The sequence below is a fragment of the Ictalurus furcatus genome, chromosome 9 (assembly GCF_023375685.1).
Source record: "Ictalurus furcatus strain D&B chromosome 9, Billie_1.0, whole genome shotgun sequence".
NCBI classification, from domain to species: Eukaryota; Metazoa; Chordata; class Actinopteri; order Siluriformes; family Ictaluridae; genus Ictalurus; species Ictalurus furcatus.
Genome location: NC_071263.1, coordinates 11,704,251 through 11,725,198, shown reverse-complemented (window position 1 = coordinate 11,725,198; position 20,948 = coordinate 11,704,251). Strand labels below are relative to the sequence as shown.

Sequence of the window (20,948 nt, the reverse complement as noted above, 5' to 3'; positions counted from 1 at the left end):
ATCAATGTGAAACTCTTGTTTAATGACACACTATTGTATCCATGGTAAAAAAAAAAAAGTGCAGCAGCTGTGAAAACTAATATCTCTGCAGCAGTCAGGTCATTAAAGGCTAGAATTGTCAGCCGGATAAATGGCTTCAAGATGAACTAGGCACAACAATGGCTTCCTTAGTAAATCTCCTAAACTATTAAATGCCCAGTGGTGTTAAAGGTTCACTGCTTGGAATAGAGCTACTTGATAGTTTTTGCTTAGGAAGAGTTGGAACTGGGTTGATATAGGGGAGGAAAGGGGAAACTTGGAAAAATCTTTATTCCTCTGAACAAAAATATTATTGCTGAATGATACTTGTAAAATTGCATTACAGGCACAACCACAGTACATCACAGCCACAAACTGTGCCTGGACTTGTTGTAGGTAGTGGCATCATCAAAGTACCAAAGCTGTTAGTTTAAGTACCTGGAACCTTATCACTGATTTAGAGCTGCAACAACTAATCAATAAAATCGATAATAATCGATTATGAAAATCGTTGTCAATGAATCTCATTATCAATTAGTTGGTCTGCGCGCAGCACTGGGCACATTTACTCACTATGTTACTTCTCTTCTGAAAACAAGCATCAGAGAGTAGATACTAAAGTGTGTCCCAAATGACGTACTATACACTTACACTATACACTGTGTACTCTACCATCTAGTGTATGGATTTTAGAAAGATAATATCATCTCAAATGGAACACTAGCGGTTTTTTTACTAACTGGAAGTATAAGCCGCTTAATACTCGATTGTGCATGACGTCCTACACAAGTAATGTGACACCGCTAGCTTTAGCAGATACCCAGAGTCACAGACAATGACTTTCTTCACTTTACTGTTTATGTCAATGTTACCTTTTATTCCTAACATGACCCCAGTCACCATCAGACATAAGATGGAGGCGAAATCATCAAGGGACTGAGGAATAAAGTGTGCAACCTCCAAGTCCTCTAAGGCAGGGGGGCATTTTATTTTAAACACCATGCAGAAGATCAAACTTTATAAAGCAGAGATTGTGTAGCACGGAAGCACAACAGTGGTGCACGAGCACAAACTTATGTTTATATCCAGAACAATATGTCTAAAGGCAGTGAGTAACAGAAACCACAAGGTGCAGTGAAAGTGAGTTTTTAGCATTAATTTAGGACTGAAGTTCAATTCATTGCTTTTTGTGCATTCATGAAAAGTAATGCATGAATACTGTTATATAATATAAACTTGATAGCTTTGATGTAGCATTTTGACATTATACTATGCTTCAATAAACTAAACTAATACTTAATAGCTAACACTGCTTCATACTGTAAGGGAACAAGCACATACTGTACTTAAATATATCAAATATTATTATTATTATTATTATTATTATTATTATTATTACTACTAAACATGCTCAGATTTGTTGGTGTTTAGCAATAATGTTATTGCTTTATTTGGTCTATGGAGTGGAGAGGACATAAGTGGTTTTGAGTTTGGCAACAGGAATGAAATTAGGATTTCCCTGCCCATGTTTTTGACATGTAAGTGCGAGGTGGAGCACTCATAGTTCACCATGGCAGACATCCATAGAGCTGAGCTTGAGGTTTGGATCAGACCCTAGATAGACCGTAATCAGATCTGAGTGTGATGAAATGGCTGATTGCAATATTTCTGGCCAAGATGTGCAAATGAAGTGATGTAATAGGCATGTCATAGGTTTGTTCGTATTGTTCTGTTGTATGAATGATCCCCCTCTGGACCATAGCTCATGGTCAGCAATTCTCAAGCCATCTTTCAAGCCATGAAATTTATCTTGTGTTCAGTTTGTGATTCTTGCCACACCGATTATGCATTTTCTGTGTGTGAACACTTCACTCCCTCCCACTGAAAAGTTTAGGCCAATTGAGTTATTTAGCATAATTGGCATAAAAAAAAACCCAACATATAATCTTACAGAGAGCTGCCACAAGCCACAATGTCTGTCTAAAATAATGAAAAAGCACAACAGATGGCCAAGAGGAACACTCCAAAAAGATGCCAAAAAAGAAAGAATCTAAAAAATCACAATCTTATCAAGATTGTGTTCTTGTTCAAATCTGCATTTGGTCTAATTTCGGACTGTCATGTGTCATGTGCACGCAGTGTCAGGGACAGTATTACATTGAAATGATTGTTGTGAGGCTCAGGTACTCTACAGCTGTACAAAAGAAAATATATACATGAGAAGATAAGGAGAAGACCGATCAGCCATAATAGTAAAATCACTTGCCTAATAGTGTGTAGGTTCCACCAGTGCTGCCAGAACAGCTCTAACCCGTTGAAGCATGGACTCCACAAGACCACTGAAGGTGTGCTTTGGTATCTGGCACCAAGATATTAGCAGCAGATCCCTTAAGTCCTGTAAGTTGCGAGGTGGGGCATCTATGGATTGGACTTGTGTGTCCAACACAACCCAGAGTTGCACGATCGGATTGAGATCTGGGGAATATGGAGGCCAAGTCAACACCTTGAACTCTTTTCCTTGCTCCTCAAACCATCCCTGAACAGTTTTTGCAGTGTGGCAGGGTGCATTATCCTGCTGAAAGAGACCACTGTCTTTCTTTAGGGAATACCATTGCCGTGAAAGGGTGTACTTGGTGTGCAACAATGTTTAGGTAGGTGGTATGTGTCAAAGTAACATCCACATGAATTCCAGGACCCAAGGTTTCCCAGCAGAATGTCTTCCTCTGCTGGCTTGCCTTCTTTCCATAGTGCCATCTTTTCCCCAGGTAAGCAAGACACCCAGCTGTCCACATCATGTAAAAGAAAATGTGATTCATCAGACCAGGCCACCTTCTTCCATTGTACCATGGTCCAGTTCTGATGGGCAAATGCCCATTCTAGGCATTTTCACCAGTGGACAGGGGTCAGCATGGGCACTCTGAGCGGTCTGTGGCTACACAGCCCCATACGCAGCAAGCTGTGATGCACTGTGTGTTCTGACACCTTTCTCTCACAGCCATCATTAACATTTTCAGCAATTTGTGCTAAAGTAGCTCTTCTGTGGGATCGGACCAGACGAGTTAGCCTTCACTCTACACACGCATCATTGAGCCTTGGGCACCCATAACCCTGTCCGCAGTTCACCAGTTGTCCTTCCTTGGACCACTTTCGGTAGGTACTAACCTCCGCATACCGAGAACACCCCACAAGATCTGGTGTTTTGGAGATTCCTAATAAGTATGTAGGTAAAGTGCAGATCCTGACTATAAGTGCAGTCACCGTATGTGAACAAGAGTGCATAAGGTAGTAAAATAAATAGTAGCTGTGTGCAGTGTGTAGTGTCTGAGCAGTCTGTAGACATAGAAGAGTAAAAAAGTAAAAAGATTTCTGACTTTTATGAGCTTCTTTTGAAAAACAAACCACTGCTGATACCAGCAAGGTCAAATACAGTACAGTTGGAAGAAACTTTAGGGGTCTAATGGAATATTGACCTTAAGTGTATGTTTGGGAATAGGGGTGTCCAATATTGGCATGCTGAAAAGCTGACAACTCTTGGGGCTCCACTTATCTGGTGATCACCAGTAGGTGGCGTACATGCTCATTCTTTTCTTGTATACCCATCCGAGGACGTTCATTTTCTGGCACCAACAGCTCTTTACTAAAAAGAAATCTTGCAAAAGTGTCAAGCCCTGTCTCACATATATATGTGAGACTGTACTTGTGTATAACTCCACAGGTTTTAGTTTAGTATAATAGCTTTCACCGTGGAGGAATAACATTGACAGAACAAGTGCAGGTAAACAAGCAAACTGAGTGAGGGTGACTGATGTATAAGACTTTTAGTCAGAGTAGTAGCAGTAATCGCTTACTCCAAGTTGACCATCTGCAATGTGGGAGCCTCTCATTATTAGCACTCGGATAGAGACAGATAATCCAGTTTTACAGATTAGCTGAACAAAGCAGACAAGCTGAGTAATGCATCCTTTCAATCTAGACTCTCTGGGAGTTGAGCAATATTACTGATCTTATTTCGCATTTGAGTACCTCCTTTTCATCACATTCTCTTTCTGAACATGTGAAATTTCTAGATTTCCAACTTATTTTACTTTAGATTCCGTAGCTTTCTTGTGAAGGTCGGTTCTGTGGAGATTCTGAACTTGTTTTGATTTTCACAGTGTTTTGAGTTTGAATGTGAACTCGTCATTTTTGAGGGCTTTTCAGTAGATCCTGAGAAGAAAAGGAGGTTGAGGGTGAGCGGTGAACAGGAAAACACATGGTTCACACGGTGTATGCAGCTATACTGGAATGCTGAATTTGAGGAACCGGTGTGAAGCGGAAGATGATTGCATACGTAGACTGCATCTCTCCCCAGCCGGCAGGGAAATGCTGGAACAGGACCTACTATGAAGATGAGGACGAGCTCCTTCCTCTCTACATCCACAAGCCAAACAACCTCCAGTCCAAGAATGGAGGCAGCCTCCGTCGCAGGCTCCTCACCTCCAAGCTCCACCAGCAGCAGGATAGGCTTTGGCATTCCAGACACTGGGATGAACCTCCAGCACTTAAGAGCACTCAACCACTTCAGAAGCAGCACAGCAGCATGATCAAGCCCATGCAGGAGGACTTTACAGGTAGATCCTCCAAACACCGCGTCGTCTGGAGCTCATTCACTGCAAGATCATTTATTCATCATAAGTAATGTTTCAGCTAATCCTAAATTCTGGCTTTTAATCCTAAATTGAGGCTGAAAGATTTTTTTTTTTTTCTCCCAGGCTACAATTTCTGTTATCAGATGGAATTAGAAGGTGTTGAAACAGTATGAGCAGGCTCTGGGGCTGTTAAGATTTTTTGGAATGAGTACACTGTTTAAGACTGGTGTTCAAAGCAGTGTATATTTTTGGTGCCTAGGCTGGTTATTAGAATTTGAAATCTGCACAGTTTTAGGCAGGCCAAGACAAGCAAGCTCCTGAGGCAGTCACCAAAAGGTGCTGTTAAAATGAAACACAGAAGTGAGTTAACCTAGATAAACTTGCCGAATAAATCAGGGAGATTTGGTGGGCATTCTTAACTTATCTTACATCTTCTGTCATAGTTTCCTTAAATCTTTTGGTAGTGGGTTCACCACCAATTCACTATTCAGTAGAAATATATAATTCTACATGTAGGGTGTACGGACAAACAAAACATTCCATTGTCTTTGTACATCTTATGTGGGTGCTTGGCAAAAAAAAGAGCATATTGTAGGCTGCTCTGTGATGGTGTCCAAACTAATATTAATGACTTGACTTAATTTAATGAGTCAGTGAATTATTTAATTAAAATATGCATCATACTGCAGCTACCACATGGAGACTGTGCCTCTGTGACAGATTTTTTATGAAATTCCTGTCAGCAAAAGCAGATGCTATTTTCATATTATCCTTCAGGCAGGTGGGCATTTTAAATATACTCACAGCAGGTGTTACTTGGACACCACGCTACCATATATGATGAATTTTGCAATATTATTGTCATTGAATCAGGCCTGTTAAAATCTGTGCACCTATTCAGTGTTTGGACTGGCTGCTGTAGTTTGAAAACATAGATGGAGTGCCAGGATCTTAGCTAGTATCAGAGACAATCACTTTGAGTTAACGGCTCATCCCACCTGACAATATGGAGACAGATGTCTCTCAAGGGCTGTACTACACAGAGCCTTAAAAAGCTCATTAAGTTTGGTTTGTTGTGCAATGAAACGGAAGCCACAGTGGTCATTCCACACATTTTTTTGTTGTTGTAGGCTTTATAGGCTATAGAGATGCTCTCCAGAGTGCAGTACACCCTTAGAGGCTTGCAGCAGTTGTGTAATTTTCTATACAGGCCTGCTGGCTTGTAGTCTATCTTCATGTACTAGACCTTTCAGATGCTTAGGGTAAATAGCAAAAAATAAAAAGAGGTAACCATATTATGCATGCCATTATTAAAAACAAAATATTTTCTTTGCTTTATTGCATTTCGTTCGCAACCTTTCCATCTCTTGTGTAGGACATTTCTTAATTTCCTCCACCAGATGGCACCAGTTCCGTTTTAATTTTAAAATCAAATACACCAAATTGATCAAATTCATTAATCTGCACTATGCTATAAACGATAGCATTAAACAGAAAACACTGGTATCATAAAATTGCTCTTTATATGTACAGATGAGATGAGGTCTTAGAGGTCTGTACATGGGGAGCATGGTTTCGAGGTAGGTTGAGGTTTTTTAAAGGTAAAATATCAGATAATGTGATTCACAGGAAGCAGGATGTCACCCAGTATTCAGGCTAATTTTAATGCCAATTTGATGTTATTACTGCAGTGTTTTCACAGGAAGTGTACAGTGCACATGGTGGGTGAATAAGTAGAATAGCAAGGCAATTTGAACATGGTTCTAGACAGATGCAAGTACTAATACTTATAAAGCAAGCAAGCATGACATCTTGTCAAATAGCAGCTGGCCTTTCATCAAATACATTCATCTAAATAGTTAGAACGTTCTCTTGCATAAATAGATCAAACATTATAAGAGAAAGACTCTATTTTTACATGCAGTGATTTTTTTATCAGACAAAATGCAGTCATGAATCAATTATTGTGATTCAGGGCTACTAAGTGTGAAAATGCAGCAATGAACAATGACTAAGTTCTGGGGAATAAGAATCCCATTTGATTGGCTGCTTTTTTCTCTCTCCTGTTGTCATGTTCTGCTTGAGCCAATGAGCAGTCTGCCTAAAGCGCAGGGGCTCTGTGAAACAGAAATGGCTCACACATTGGGAGTCTGCGTACTAAAGTTATCACACACTTTTTTTTTTAAGTCTTGAATGTTGCATGTCATACATCATTATCTGAATGCACATCCAAACCTTTACATACAGTATCTTTTCATTTTTTTAGAGAGAGAGATTGTATGAATAGATAAATATTTTGTCTATTTAAAATGAAATTGTACTTGAATTCCCTTCATCTGGCTTCACTGACAACCCAAAATTTTCTACTGTATATAACACCTACAATAGTATACTGAAAAAAAATGAGTATAAATCTACAGAATGGAATTATCCTGAGCACTGTGACTTGTTTTCTAATGTAAGAATATAGCATTAATTCTTGAAACCCTGTTGGTTTAAACACAGTTTTGAATAAATTGCATTTGTAAAATGTGCGTGGAGCACTTTGGAAAAACAGGACACGAATCATTTGTTGCAGTAAAGTACATAAAGGGCTAATCTAAAATGCGATCAACATTTAAGCTAATAACTGTTGTTAGCAATCTAATGAGAGTTATTTCAGTTCAGTTTCTATATATTTCTTTAAATGGGGCTGTTCTGTGACTGCCAGAATCATTGACCCTAAGTAACTGCTAATTACATTTGTAGCGCACAAGTGGTGCAGAATATTTTATTTATTTATTTTGGCTATTCATTACCCCTCTACCACGAATACTAGGTCTTTATATGTTTAAATTTATTAGCCTAAGTGAATCTGTATAGATGACTCTCAAATTAGAGAAGAAATGCCTGCAAATTCCAATTTAAGGTTTAGTATTGAAATTGATTTGGTCTTGACTACCATTTAGCCTTGGTATTGAAAAAAGTTCACTTCATTTCACTACAGTCCTGTTTTAACCAAGATCCACACAGAACCCCACCCTTGCTCGTATAATATCGTGTAGACGTGTAACAGTAATCCCTTAAAGGCTCTGGTATTCTCTGCTGATTTACTGTAGGAGGTCAAATTTCCCATTTAGCTGGAGCCGGCCCAGTTTTCTGACACAGATATTGGCACACTTTTTCGATCTCCTGGCAGAGCAGACATTTCACAGATCAATAAGCCACATATGCCCTTTCAGACAGAGTAAAGGCTGGTTTCTGTATTATTAATGTGTTCTGTCTCTGGATTTGTCTACTGTGACGTATCAATTCAACACCCTAGTATATACAGAAAACATATGGAAAGAATGTGTTCTGTTACATTTTTATTTATTTATTATGTTTTTTTAAATTTTATTTTATGTGACTATTTTGCCTTGTAATGAAATGTGTTTTTGGCATGATGTCAGATCGGCCTGTATGTAAAATAGTATTTTGTTAGATCAAGTGGATATGATTTTTAAAATGTATTTTATTTATTTATTTATAATTTGACAGAACACTAATAAGAAACATTCAAAGAAAGATGAATTTGGATGCAGAAAAGTTATTTTTAGAATACTCTTGGTATCAATTTGCAAAGATTTATAATGTGACTGCCATTACTGTAGTTACAGGAGCTTAGAATAATTCACAAAAGATTGGGTTAAATTGTACAGATAATTCAAATGTAGATGTGTGAACTGAGACATCCCTTGCACGACATACCAATGCTTATTGCATTGCATTCTGTTAGTGATGTTGCATTGGAGGTGTGATGCCTTAGCAGCAGTTTGTGTGAAGGGCAGGTCTGCAGTGTGTTCTGCCTCCTGCCTCTACTAATTTGTCTGCATTGAGTTAATAAAGCTGTGTCTTGGCTGGAGACTGCAGGAGTGGTTGTGGCTCTGCAGTGGTTAAAGTGATTTTGACTAAAAAAAAATCATCAGATGGTAACATATGCTTTTAATGACTGCACTTTACAAATTTCACCTTGTTATGAATATTTGCTAAATGGGCAAATTTTTATTACACTCACCAGCAACTTCAAAATGAACAGCATACTGGGTAGGTCCCTCTTTTGCTCTTAGAACAGCCTTTATGGCATGGATTCTACAAGGTGTTAGAAAAATTCCTGTAAGATTCTGGTCCCTGATGACATGATTGCATCACATAATTGGTGCAGATTTATCAGCTGCACATTCATACCATGAATCTCCTGTTCTACCACATCCCAAAGGTGCACTATTGGGCCATAAAGAGATCTACATGGTCAGCAACAATAATCAGAGATGCTGTGGCATTCAAATGATGCTTGACTAGTATTAAGAGGCCGAATATGTGCCAAGAAAAAAATCCCTACACCATTACACTACCACCACCAGCCTGAACTGTTGACACAAGGCAGTTTGGGTCCATGGATATACAGGAAAAAGAAAGTACACCCTTCTTCAATTCTATGTCTTTATTTATAACAATTATATTATATATTATAACAATTGTATGATTCTCAACAACTTCTATAAACAAACAAAAAACTTCAGTTGACAACCAAAAAAACACAACAGATTTTAATATATAGTCATTTTTTTTCCCCAAAAAGTAAACCAACATTCAGAAACCAGGTGAGGAAAAAAAAGAAGTATATTCTGAAATTCAGTGACATGTACAACCCCAATTCCAAAAAAAGTTGGGACAGTATGGAAAATGCAAAAAAAAAAAACCAAAAAGAGTAAAAATTGTGTGAAAAAAGAGTGAAAATTCAGTTCACCCTGTACTATATTGAAAACACATTATTAACACATTATTTGATGTTTTACTTTGGGAATTTTAATTATTTTTGAAAATATACAGTCCTTTAAAATTTGATGACTGTAACACACTCCAAAAAAGTTGGGACCGTCGACTGTTTACCACTGTGTAACATCCCTTTTTCTTTTAATAACACTTATTAAGCGTTTGGGCACTGAGTGAAGACCACAGTTGGTTAAGTTTAGCAAGCTGAATTTTCACCCATTCATTAGGGCCTTCGTTGCCTTATTTTGCACTTTATAATGTACCACACATTCTCAATCAGAGACAGGTCAGGACTGCAGGCAGGCCATGCTTGCACCCGCGCTGTCTGCTTACGCAACCATGCGCTTGTAATCCGGGAAAGTCCTGCTCTGGATGACATCATACTCCAAAATGTGTACATATCTTTCTGCATTAATGGTGTCCTCACAGATGTGCAAGTTACCCATGCCATGGGCACTGACACACCCCCATACCATGACAAACTTAGGCTTTTGGATGCTGATAACGGCTTGGATGGTCCTTTTCGTCTTTGGCCCGGAGAACACAACGGCTGTTTTGTCCAAAAGCTATTTAAAATGTTGACTCATTGGACCACAAAATACGATTCCACCGTGCTACTGTCCATCTCAGATGAGACTGAGACCAGAGAAGTCAGCGGTGCTTCTGGACAGTGTTGATGTATGCCTTCTGCTTTGCATCGTAAAGCATTAACTTGCATCTGTGGATGCAGTGGCGAATGGTGTTGATTGACAAAGGTTTACCAAAGTATTCCAGAGTCCCATCCCATGTCAGGATGTCCATCACAGACTCATGACGTTTTTAAGACAGTAACGTCTGGGGGATCGGAGATCACGTACATTCCGAAGTGGTTTTCACAGGGAAACCTGGAGCCTATCCCAGGAAGCATCCAGCATACAAGGCAGGGTACACCCTGGACAGGGTGCCAATCCATAGCAGGGCACACAATCACACACACATTCACACACCCATTCATACACTATGGACACTTTGGACACGCCAATCAGCCTACCATGCATGTCTTTGGACTGGGGGAGAACATGCGAACTCCGCACACACAGGGCCACGGTAGGAATTGAACCCCCGCGTGAGGCGAACATGCTAACAACTAAGCCACCCTGTGCCCTATATGTATGTATGTATGTATATATATATATATATATATATATATATATATATATATATATATATATATATATATATATATATATAAACAAACATCTGGTCTTTTTCTATTCTTCAACTGTCTAGTTTCGGTGAGTCTGTGCCCATGATAGCTTCAAATTCTAGTTCCTGCTTACAGGAGTGGAACCCAATCTGGTCTTCTGCTGTTGTTTCCCATCTGCTTCAAGGTTTGATGTGTTATGTGTTCTGAAATGCTTTTGTTCTCACCATGGTTGTAAAGAGTTTTCTGAGTTACTATAGACTTTCTGTCAGCTCAAACCAGTCTGGTCATTCTCCTCTGACCTCTCTCATAAACAAGGTGTTTTATCCTGCAGACTCTCCACACACAGGAAGTTGGGTTTTTTCTCGCATCATTCTATGTAAACTCTAGAGACTATTGTGTGTGAAAATCACAGGAGATTAGCAATTTCTGAAATACTCAAACCAGCCCATCTGGTACCAACAACCACGCTATGGTTAATGTCACATAAATGAATGTTTGACCTGAACATTAACTGAAGCTATTGACCTGTATCTGCATGATTTTATCCATTGTGCTGCTGCCAAATGATTGGTTGATTGGATAACTGCATTAACGTCCAGTTGTACAGTGCTCCAAAGGTGGATGTATGTGAGTGTATATTATTATCAAATTAGCACACACTATTCAAATTTTGCCTCTGACTATTTCCAGTTTCACTGGCTTAGAAATATGAAGCTGTATGACACGCAGTGCTTGAAGTGGACCGGTACTCACCAGAATGCAGTACCGGCATTTCTGCAATTTACTCTTTGGTGTATCGTCACTTTTTCTTGTATACTGGCATGTCTCACAAGCTCTCGGTACTCTTTTCTGCCTTCTTCATATCAGGTTCTGGGCAATTCATAATTACCCTACATATTACACAGGGGACTCTCCTATTCCCGTTCTCTTGACAAGTCAAGATAAATAATAAAAAAAAGTCTCAAGATAAATAACGTTAATGGTTGTCTATTGTTATGTAATGTAACATTAATGCTAGTCTAAGTAACATAACATTAAAGCTAAGCAAAGTTAATGCCAATAATGTTGTCTTGGCTCCAAAAGGGCACAAAGAACATGAATGAGTCAGACAATGGCTACATGTTTACATGCACATTAAATTGCATTTAAGGTCCATATTCGGGTTGTGGCCATATTCCGAATAACAATATATAAGTGCAGACCATAATAATGTTTATATGTGTACAGGCATTGGAATATTCCTGTACACATGGTTGTTGTAAGTATGCCTGTGTTGCCATTCCTAAATACCTAGCCTACAGCTAAGCATCTGTTAGCACCCACAATTCCTTGCAAACTGAGCATGCACATATACCTCCTTTCAGTGAAATTTGTGTATAAGGTGTTTACATGCAACAAATTTCCATTTAACACACACACACACACACACACACACACACACACACACACACACACAATATAATAATAATAATATTCAAACTAATAGTATATAGTATCATACAGATATTGCATTATTACATAATTATATTATTATAGTAAAATACAGATATTACATTATTAAATTATTATATATTATTATTCTATATTTTAAAATTAATAGTTTCAAAAATGGCTGTCCCTTTGAGTAAATACATTTATGTTGTGAACATCAGCGATATCCCCTAGTATATTTTATTCACTGTAGATATGCAGAATCTAATACTTAGCCAATATCGGCCGATTCACAGGACGACATGTGAATAAGGGGAGTATTGGCGCTTTTTTTCCACTTCCAGCACTGTATATATGAAATCTTAGTCAGCCTTTACTACGGGAAAACAAAGCTTTTAACACAAAAGCGACAGATAGTTATTATTTTAAACTTTCTGTCAGGTAATGGAATAAAAAAAAAAAAAAAAACAGTTAAATACATTTAAATACTTTGCTATAAAACAATTGATCTTGGCCATCACACAATTAATCTGGACCATTATAAATGTTTTGTTTGTTTGTTTGTTTGTTTGTTTGTTTTTTAATATTTGGAACGGGAAAAGGATGAATGAGTGTATTGCCTTGACACACATTGTTGGGGAAGAACCTAAAATGTAAAAATGTAAAAATTTTAGTTGTTCGGGTTGCCAAGTTTTAAAATCAACTACTAGACACCTCCATAGCAACTAGCTGTTTGTAAGGCTTGCAGATCCTGAACTTCACCAAACAGCATTGAAACTACAATTGAAATCATGGTTAGATAAGACTAAAATTAAGCATTCTGTTTATGTACACCTTTATAATGTTTGGTGAAAAGGGCTGACTGCACACTGGAAAGTGGTCTGATAATTTAGGATTGAAATACACAGGCTATCATGAGTCACAATGTGGGCATTCTTCCCTAAACATGGTTACTATAGTAATGACGTCTGCATGCATCATTTAGGAGTCAGAAACAGTTGTCTTATGTAGTGTGTAATAGCCATGAAAGGAGATAAAGCTTCCAAGTGGGTTGGCTTGGAGACTTTTGTTCCTCTGCTGTCCATTTTGACATATGTTTGCCATATTAACATCATGGATGCTTTATTGATTAGGAATTACCAGAGAGTATTTTGTGAGTAGTTAACATCCAGTCATAAGTACCAGGTATCCATGCAGTCACAAATATTTTATTATAATTGTCAGTTTAAGTCATAATGCACCTCCTGAGGAACAGACTCATGGATGGCCACCACACTAATTGGAGAGATGTTTTTGTGTCTCCAGCATATGTAGAACATACATGTATATGGGTTTGTGCATTTGTTGCCATTTGTGTTCTTTCTGTCAGCACAAACACAAACCCACAATCTCTAACACACATTCTGCTTTTTACAATTTAACAGAAATAGTGGCTTCTTTAAGTGGCTGTCCTTGCCAGTGTGCCAGCAGTTAGATTGATGAGTGCTTGTTGACCTGCAGGTGACTGATGACATTGGACCTGAATGGCTCTATTGTGCAGAGCTACGGATTGAAGGACAAATGATAAGAGCTTGTTATGATTATATTGTTAGGCCTCACTTGTCTGTCGTCATCACTAAGCATACCCACTCTCTTGTTAAGGGGACTCCACATATTTGTATTTGGACTCTTGCATCCAATCAGTTATATGATTTTTTCCTGTATAAGATGTAAGCATTTTCTCTGATTCTCATTTTCTCTCAATGATCTCTCAAGACAATGATCTCTTTTACTTCATGTAGCAATGCAATTGTGAATATATGAATAAAGAAAATCAGCCCTTGAGAATATTTATTTGCATCAGTTAAAGACATTGATTGGGGAACATGTATTTTTTTTTTTTTTTTTTACACTGAACAAGGACCAGCTTATATTACACAGGTCCTTTGCATAACCAATAAAGAGAAATTGATTTTTGTATTCAGAACTGGGTGGCACAGTAGCACATTGAGTAGTGTTTCTGCCTCATAGCTGTAGGGCCCCAGTTCGATTCAGAGCTTGGGTTACTGTCTGCGTGGAATTTCTCCCCATGTGCACTAGGATTTCCTCCAGTTTCCTCCCACCTCCCCAAAAACTTGCCAGTTTGTCTAAGATAAATTGCTCTTTGGGATGAATGGGTGTGTGATGCCCTGTGATAGATTGGTGTCCCATCTGGGGTGTACTCCCAGCCCAGTACAAAGTGGTTACTGAAAGCGAGTGAATACTGCATTCAGATAAGTGTACAATGGTGCTATGTACTGTAACAATTATTGCTTACAGGCCTATCTTTAATAAAATACTTACTGAAATTATATCGAAGTGCCATTAAACATATGCTCTCTATGTATTTTGCTGATAACTTCATGCGTTGTTTCGTTTCAGTGATTTTGAAACTTAGAGCTGTTCTGGAACAGTATCTCATGGTGGCCCAACCCCTTACTAAATTTGTGCTGGCTTTTTCCCCTTTAATTTGTCACCTATCTGTATATATTCTTTTAAAAATCATATATATTTTCTCTCCCACTTTCATGGGTTTTTTTTTCTTCTATTTTTTCTCGTATTCACAACACTACACACAATAGACAGCTTACCCAGAAACCCAACTTGCCAACTTAAAAAAATTAAAATAAATCAAGGGTCATTAAGCAGCTACTCCATCTTTGCACACCAAGCCTAATGCAGCCATGGATTCCCAACTTGCATGCAATGCCACATTTTTTTTTTTTTTTTTGCCACGGGACTGTGTTCTGTAAATTAGTGGCTTTAAATAGGGCAGGCAAGAGGATTTTTCTACTAATCACTCTGCACATTTTACTTAGCCTTATCACACCATAGGTGACTCCAAATGATTAGATTTTAAAAGTCTAAAAGTTATCAAGCATCTCAGTGTTGAGGAGCCTTTTTGAAACAGTCACATGCAGAATGTAGTGGTGATAAATCAGTGTAGATGAGAAAAATCTGACTCCAGTTCCCCGGTGCTGAGTTGATTAGTGAAGACATCCTTAACACCCCACTGTTTCTTCACATCCTCGTTGTCATGGTGGTGCCACAGAGGTGGTAGTCTGGGTATTAAAGGCTTGTTTGCTGTACCCCCAGCTGCTTATTCATCACTTTATTGAATGTGTTGTCTGAGGAGGAGAGGAGCCTCACACAAACCTGTCTGCTTTTGCAGCTCAAACTAGACCATACAATAGGATCAGCAAGACACAGCGAGACACAGACCATAGTTTGAGTCTAGGATACTCTGAGGTGAGTGATAGGAATTTACTCCCAACTGTGAACAAACTATGGAACTAACTGTGGAAGTAATTTACTTATGACTGAAATTGCAATCATTGTTCTTGCTTGAAGTTGCCACTTTTTATTTTTATTTGTGTAATTCAGTTCACTACAAATACTCTGAAATCCTAAAAGTACTAAATACCATAATAAGACTTCTGCATAGCTGGCAAGTATTTCCTCATCTAGTCATAGATTCATGTAAGATATTTCCACAGATATTGGGAGATGGCCTTGACAATAAAATGGCTTTGATAGAAGTACAGAATCTGCAATCCTTTCTCTGTTAAACCCCTAAGTGAGGTCTGGTGCAATCAGATAATTAGACAAATGTACTCCTATTTCTAGGCCCCATAAATTCTTAGAGTACACTGCTTTAAAAAAAAAAAAAAAAAAAAAAAAAAAAAGGATCTTGAGGGCCATGGCATAATCAATACACAGGAAGTAGTTCTGTAGCAAGTTCAAGTACCAGTGAGGGTTGGGTTATAAAATAATTTACTTCAAAGTCCCATTAAATCCATTATTGAAAATGTAAAGAATTTTTTATTTTATTTCTTTATCCACCTAAACATTCTAGACTATTTTGTGTAGTTCAGTGACGTAAAATCTCAGTTTTGGTGCTACTACATATTGAAAAGTCAAAATATAGCCCAAGTCCAAGGGAGGAATACTTATGCGAGGTAATGTATTTATACCTGTTTTAAAATATCAGCTCTAAAGCCCTTTAGTAAAGAACAGATGTCCCTTTCAGACTCTGCCACATGTTAAAAGAAAAAAAAAAGGACCCAGTCTGCAATTTAATTGTGGTTTTCATGTAGGATCTTGTGCGCAGAATATAAATGATGGGTGCATTACTGCACTGAACTCCTACAGCTCTGGACCGGCCCCACGTGAAAACGCTGAGTGCTTCATTCATGCTTTAAATGAGAGAGAGAGAAGGAGAGAGATAAGTAGAGTGAGTGTGAAAGAGAGAAAGAGCTAATAAATGCTTCGGTGATGAGCCAATACGGCACTTCCGTGTTAATCAAGACTAGGACTTGATTCCTAAAATTAACTCTCATCGTAAGGAATTGTTTCCCATTTCTATCTACTTTCGCTTGCTTTAACGCTCTAGATGAAATGCAATGGCTGAGAGAAGACTTATGTTAGGTATGCAGACAGGAGCTGATTGTGGGTGATGAATAGTGCACTGGTGCAGGACACCTGCAAAGCTTTCGAGTAAAGACAAGGTGAGAGAGGACTTTGCTCAATCCAGCAAAGCAGAAGGACAAGAATCAGAATTGCTCTGCGGCAAGAGACACAGGGAAGCGAAACACAATGTGTGAGCAGAGGAAGGGTGGGTCTGAAAGAGGCAGAACTCTGACAGCAGATAGGGGGAGGGGGGGGGGTGAACATTGCTTTTCCAGTCAGCATAAAATGAGTAGACGATGTGTGTAAAGTGGGCAGTACCACTGTGATGCTTTCCCTCCCTGTGCTCAATTTTGCCTCTATTCCCACATACACACACTCACACACTCCCACTAATGCTAATGCTAGACTAACACCATCACACACACATTTCTCAGGAGAAGCCTTGTTGCCAGTTTTGAGGTTCCACAATGGTGTTCATTGGCACAACTCTTAAATCCGTCATTAAGTACTTCAGGAAGAAAGGTAAGCTCCTCTTTCTAACACCTCCTGCAGCCAGATTTATATCATTGGAGCACTGGCTCAAGGTCAGCTATACTTTGAGTGTTTTAGGGTGTGGAATGTTTCATTACTGTTACACTGGGTTAGATGCATGTGACTGTATAGGAGAATGAATGTGCTTCTGAGTGACCTTGCTCGTGAAGACTAGTGAAAGGAGACAGGTGTGGTTTGTAATTAGCCTAATGTTTCAATATGTGTTCTTGTATAGTTTCGCATGTTAGATGACACTGTTAGATGAGATTGCGGGACATTCTCACTGAGCGCACTGCATTTTCATTTGTGTTGCTTAGTGACCAGTATAGACAACTATTCCTGTTTGCTAGTCGTTTATAGGCTACTGCAGGCATGGCTAATCAGGTTTTCTCTAGTGTAAGCACATGACTTTAATGAAATTGATTGTTAGTAAGAAATGTTAGATGAAAGAAAATTCATTAGTTAATGACTGATTAGGGATTCACTGCAGCTGGTTACATTTAATGAAGGAACAAGCTTGAACCAGATGTTGTATCACCTTGAAACATCTTTTACGAGATGTCAGAGATATGAAAATGAATGCTGGTAGGTTTGTAAATGGTGGAATGGAAGGGGATGGGAAATCAATTTGCAATGGTTATGGAGATAGGAAAGGTTAGCATGTTTATCCAAATATTTTTTTAAATTTATCTCACAGCTTATATTCTTTCCCTCTGTTACAGTGTGTTGCATAAATATTGACACTCTTGCATTTTTTATAGTGTGTATGTCATGAATCTACACAGCATAGCCCATCATATTGGTGTGTGTGTGTGTGTGTGTGTGTGTGTGTGTGTGTGTGTGTGTGTGTGTGTGTGTGTGCGCACGCGCATGTGTGAGCATGTGTGTGTTTGAAGGGGTTGGAGAGCACACAAGTATTCACCTTCCTTGCTGTGAAACCCCTAAATGAATTCTGGTGCAAACCGTTACTATCAGAAGTCACATAATTTGTTAAACTGTGTACAATGTCATAGAACATTTAGGTATTACATAGTTCTATGGGGCCTTCCATGGGCAGGCATATTTACAGTGCGTCCGGAAAGTGTTCACAGCGCTTCACTTTTTCGACATTTTGTTATGTTACAGCCTTATTCCAAAATGGATTAAATTCTTTATTTTCCTCAAAATTCTACAAACAATACCCCATAATGACAACGTGAAAGAAGTTTGATTGAAATCTTTGCAAATTTATTAAAAATAAAGAAAACAAAAAAAGCCATGACACTCAAAATTGAGCTCAGGTGCATCCTGTTTCCACTGATCATCCTTGAGATGTTTCTACAACTGGAGAGAGGAGAACCTTCCAGAAGAACAACCTTCTCTGCAGCACTCCACCAATCAGGCCTGTATGGTAGAGTGGCCAAGCAGAAGCCACAGCCTGCCTGGAGTTTGCCAAGAGGCACCTGAAGGACTCTCAGACCATGAGAAACAAAATTCTCTGGTCTGATGAAACAAAGATTGAACTCTTTGGCCTGAATGGTAAGCATCATGTCTGGAGAAAACCAGGCTCCAGACATCACCTGGACAATAACATCCCTGCAGTGAAGCATGGTGGTGGCAGCATCATGCTCTGGGGATGTTTTTCAGCAGCAGGAACTGGGAGACTAGTCAGGATTGAGGGAAAGATGAATGCAGCAATGTACAGAGACATCCTTGATGAAAACCTGCTCCAGAGCGCTCTGGATCTCAGATTGGGGCGAAGGTTCATCTTCCAACAGGACAGCGACCCTAAGCACACAGCCAAGATAACAAAGGAGTGGCTACAGGACAACTCTATGAATGTCCTTGAGTGGCCCAGCCAGAGCCCAGACTTGAACCCGATTGAACATCTCTGGAGAGAGCTGAAAATGGCTGTGCACCGACGCTCCCCATCCAACCTGATGGAGCTTGAGAGGTCCTGCAAAGAAGAATGGGAGAAACTGCCCAAAAATAGGTGTGCCAAGCTTGTAGCATCATACTCAAAAAGACGAGGCTGTAATTGGTGCCAAAGGTGCTTCAACAAAGTATTGAGCAAATGCTGTGAATACTTATGTACATGTTCTTTTTTTGTTTTTTATTTTTAATAAATTTGCAAAGATTTCAAACAAATTTCTTTCACGTTGTCATTATGGGGTATTGTTTGTAGAATTTTGAGGAAAATAATGAATTTAATCCATTTTGGAATAAGGCTGTAACATAACAAAATGTGGAAAAAGTGAAGTGCTGTGAATACTTTCCGGATGCACTGTATATTGAGATCATATGACACTTTGATTGCACACCAGGCATAGCATGATCCCATTTAATCCATTTCACTTCCATTTTGTAACACCACAAAAGAAGTTCAAGAGAGAAAAGTTCAATGGGGAGTGAATACTTATGCAAGACTGCCAAGGGTACTCTAGCTTAGATCATGACATCGTATAATAAATATCTATAATCCATTCTTTTCAATGCTTTCTATAGTCATCCTGAACTGAGCTGTTCTACTGTGAATATGAGGGGAAGGATCAATCAACACAGACATGCCCTTAGAGCATATTAATGTGTCTGACATGGTTTTGCTCACCCTGAGGCTTATGACATAGTTAGTGGTGTAATCTGGGATTGCTTTGACCAGTCAGAGATATGCAGAGCCACTGTATTCAGATGCATTGTCCCAGAAATGCTTTATTGGACTGGTAGTGTGTACAGTATACTGCTTTGGACATTATACGCGACTGGAGTTTCCAAACCTCCCTCATGTGCCTGCCTCTGCACTTAACATTGTATATTGTCTTTGAATATTCTCATCACAGTATCTGGATGAAAATGAATAAAATAAGTGTGCTGAATGGCTGTAATTCATGTATACGACCAGTTTACTTAGCCTTGGCTTTGAGATTTGGAGATTCAATTTATAACAAATAGTTACATGACATAATAGCTTGTTTTTATGTGAGTCCAAGTCTTGTATATGAAAACTGTACTTCAATAAATTCTGACTAATTTGCAGTGCTTCGAATAATCTCTTCATACCGATCTTTGACTTTTACTCTACATTCAGTGACCTGTATGAATTATCTTCTCTTTCTGCCTTCTAGCTGTGTCCAGTTTAGATGAGGAAAGCAAGTGGTCAGTGCATTACACAGCACCCTGGCATCAGCAGGAGAATGTATTCCTGCCAGGAAGCAGACCGCCATGTGTGGAGGAACTGCACTGCCAGGCCAAGGTCAACCTAAAGACTGTCCTCAGAGGTGAGACATATACATAGAGAATTACATTAGTGTAATGAAGGAGATCTAGAAGAGTATGCTATTGAGAGAGAGGCAGTCACATGCGAGAGGTTGTAAATGCAGATAAACAAGGTGCTTGGTAAAAAAAATTGTATGACACTGGTATATACTGAATAAAGTAAAGAACGGAATGAACAAAGGAATGAACAAAGTAAAGATTCTTTCATGGATCAGCCATAACATTAAAACATCACTGACAGGTGAAGTGAATAACATTGATTATCTTGTTACAGTGGCATCTGTCAAGGGGTGGGATATATTAGGCAGCAAGCGAACAGTTAGTTCTCGAAGCTGATGTGTTGGAAGCTGGAAAAATTGGAAAGCGTAAGGATCTGTGCAACTTTGACAATGACCAAATTGTGACGGCTATACGACTGGGTCAGAACATCTCCAAAACAGCAGGTCTTGTGGGGTGTTCCCAGTATGCAGTGGTTACTACCTACCAAAATTGGTCCAAGGAAGGACAACCAATGAACTGGCAACAGGGTCATTGGCTCCCAACGCTCACTGATGCACAAGGCTAACCCATCTAGTCTGGTCTAGAAAGGTTTCAGAACACACAGCTTGCTGCGTATGGGGATGTGTAGCTGTAGACCGGCCAGAGTGCCCATGCTGACCCCTGTCCACCACTGAAAGTGC

The 20,948-nt window shown here is 39.0% G+C and overlaps 1 protein-coding gene across 4 annotated transcripts in view; it reads left to right on the top strand.

The window, feature by feature from the left end:
- Nucleotides 1-20,948, top strand: part of nhsl1a (NHS-like 1a) — a 63,680-nt gene that overhangs the window by 25,160 nt on the left and 17,572 nt on the right. For 3 of the 4 annotated variants that reach the window (XM_053632054.1, XM_053632055.1, XM_053632057.1), the window contains exon 2: nucleotides 20,118-20,270. In XM_053632054.1, the coding sequence (XP_053488029.1) occupies nucleotides 20,118-20,270 (153 nt within the window). Of the gene's footprint in view, nucleotides 1-16,569; nucleotides 17,008-20,117; nucleotides 20,271-20,948 lie in introns of those variants that run through there. The other variant, XM_053632056.1, reaches the window with a different exon arrangement.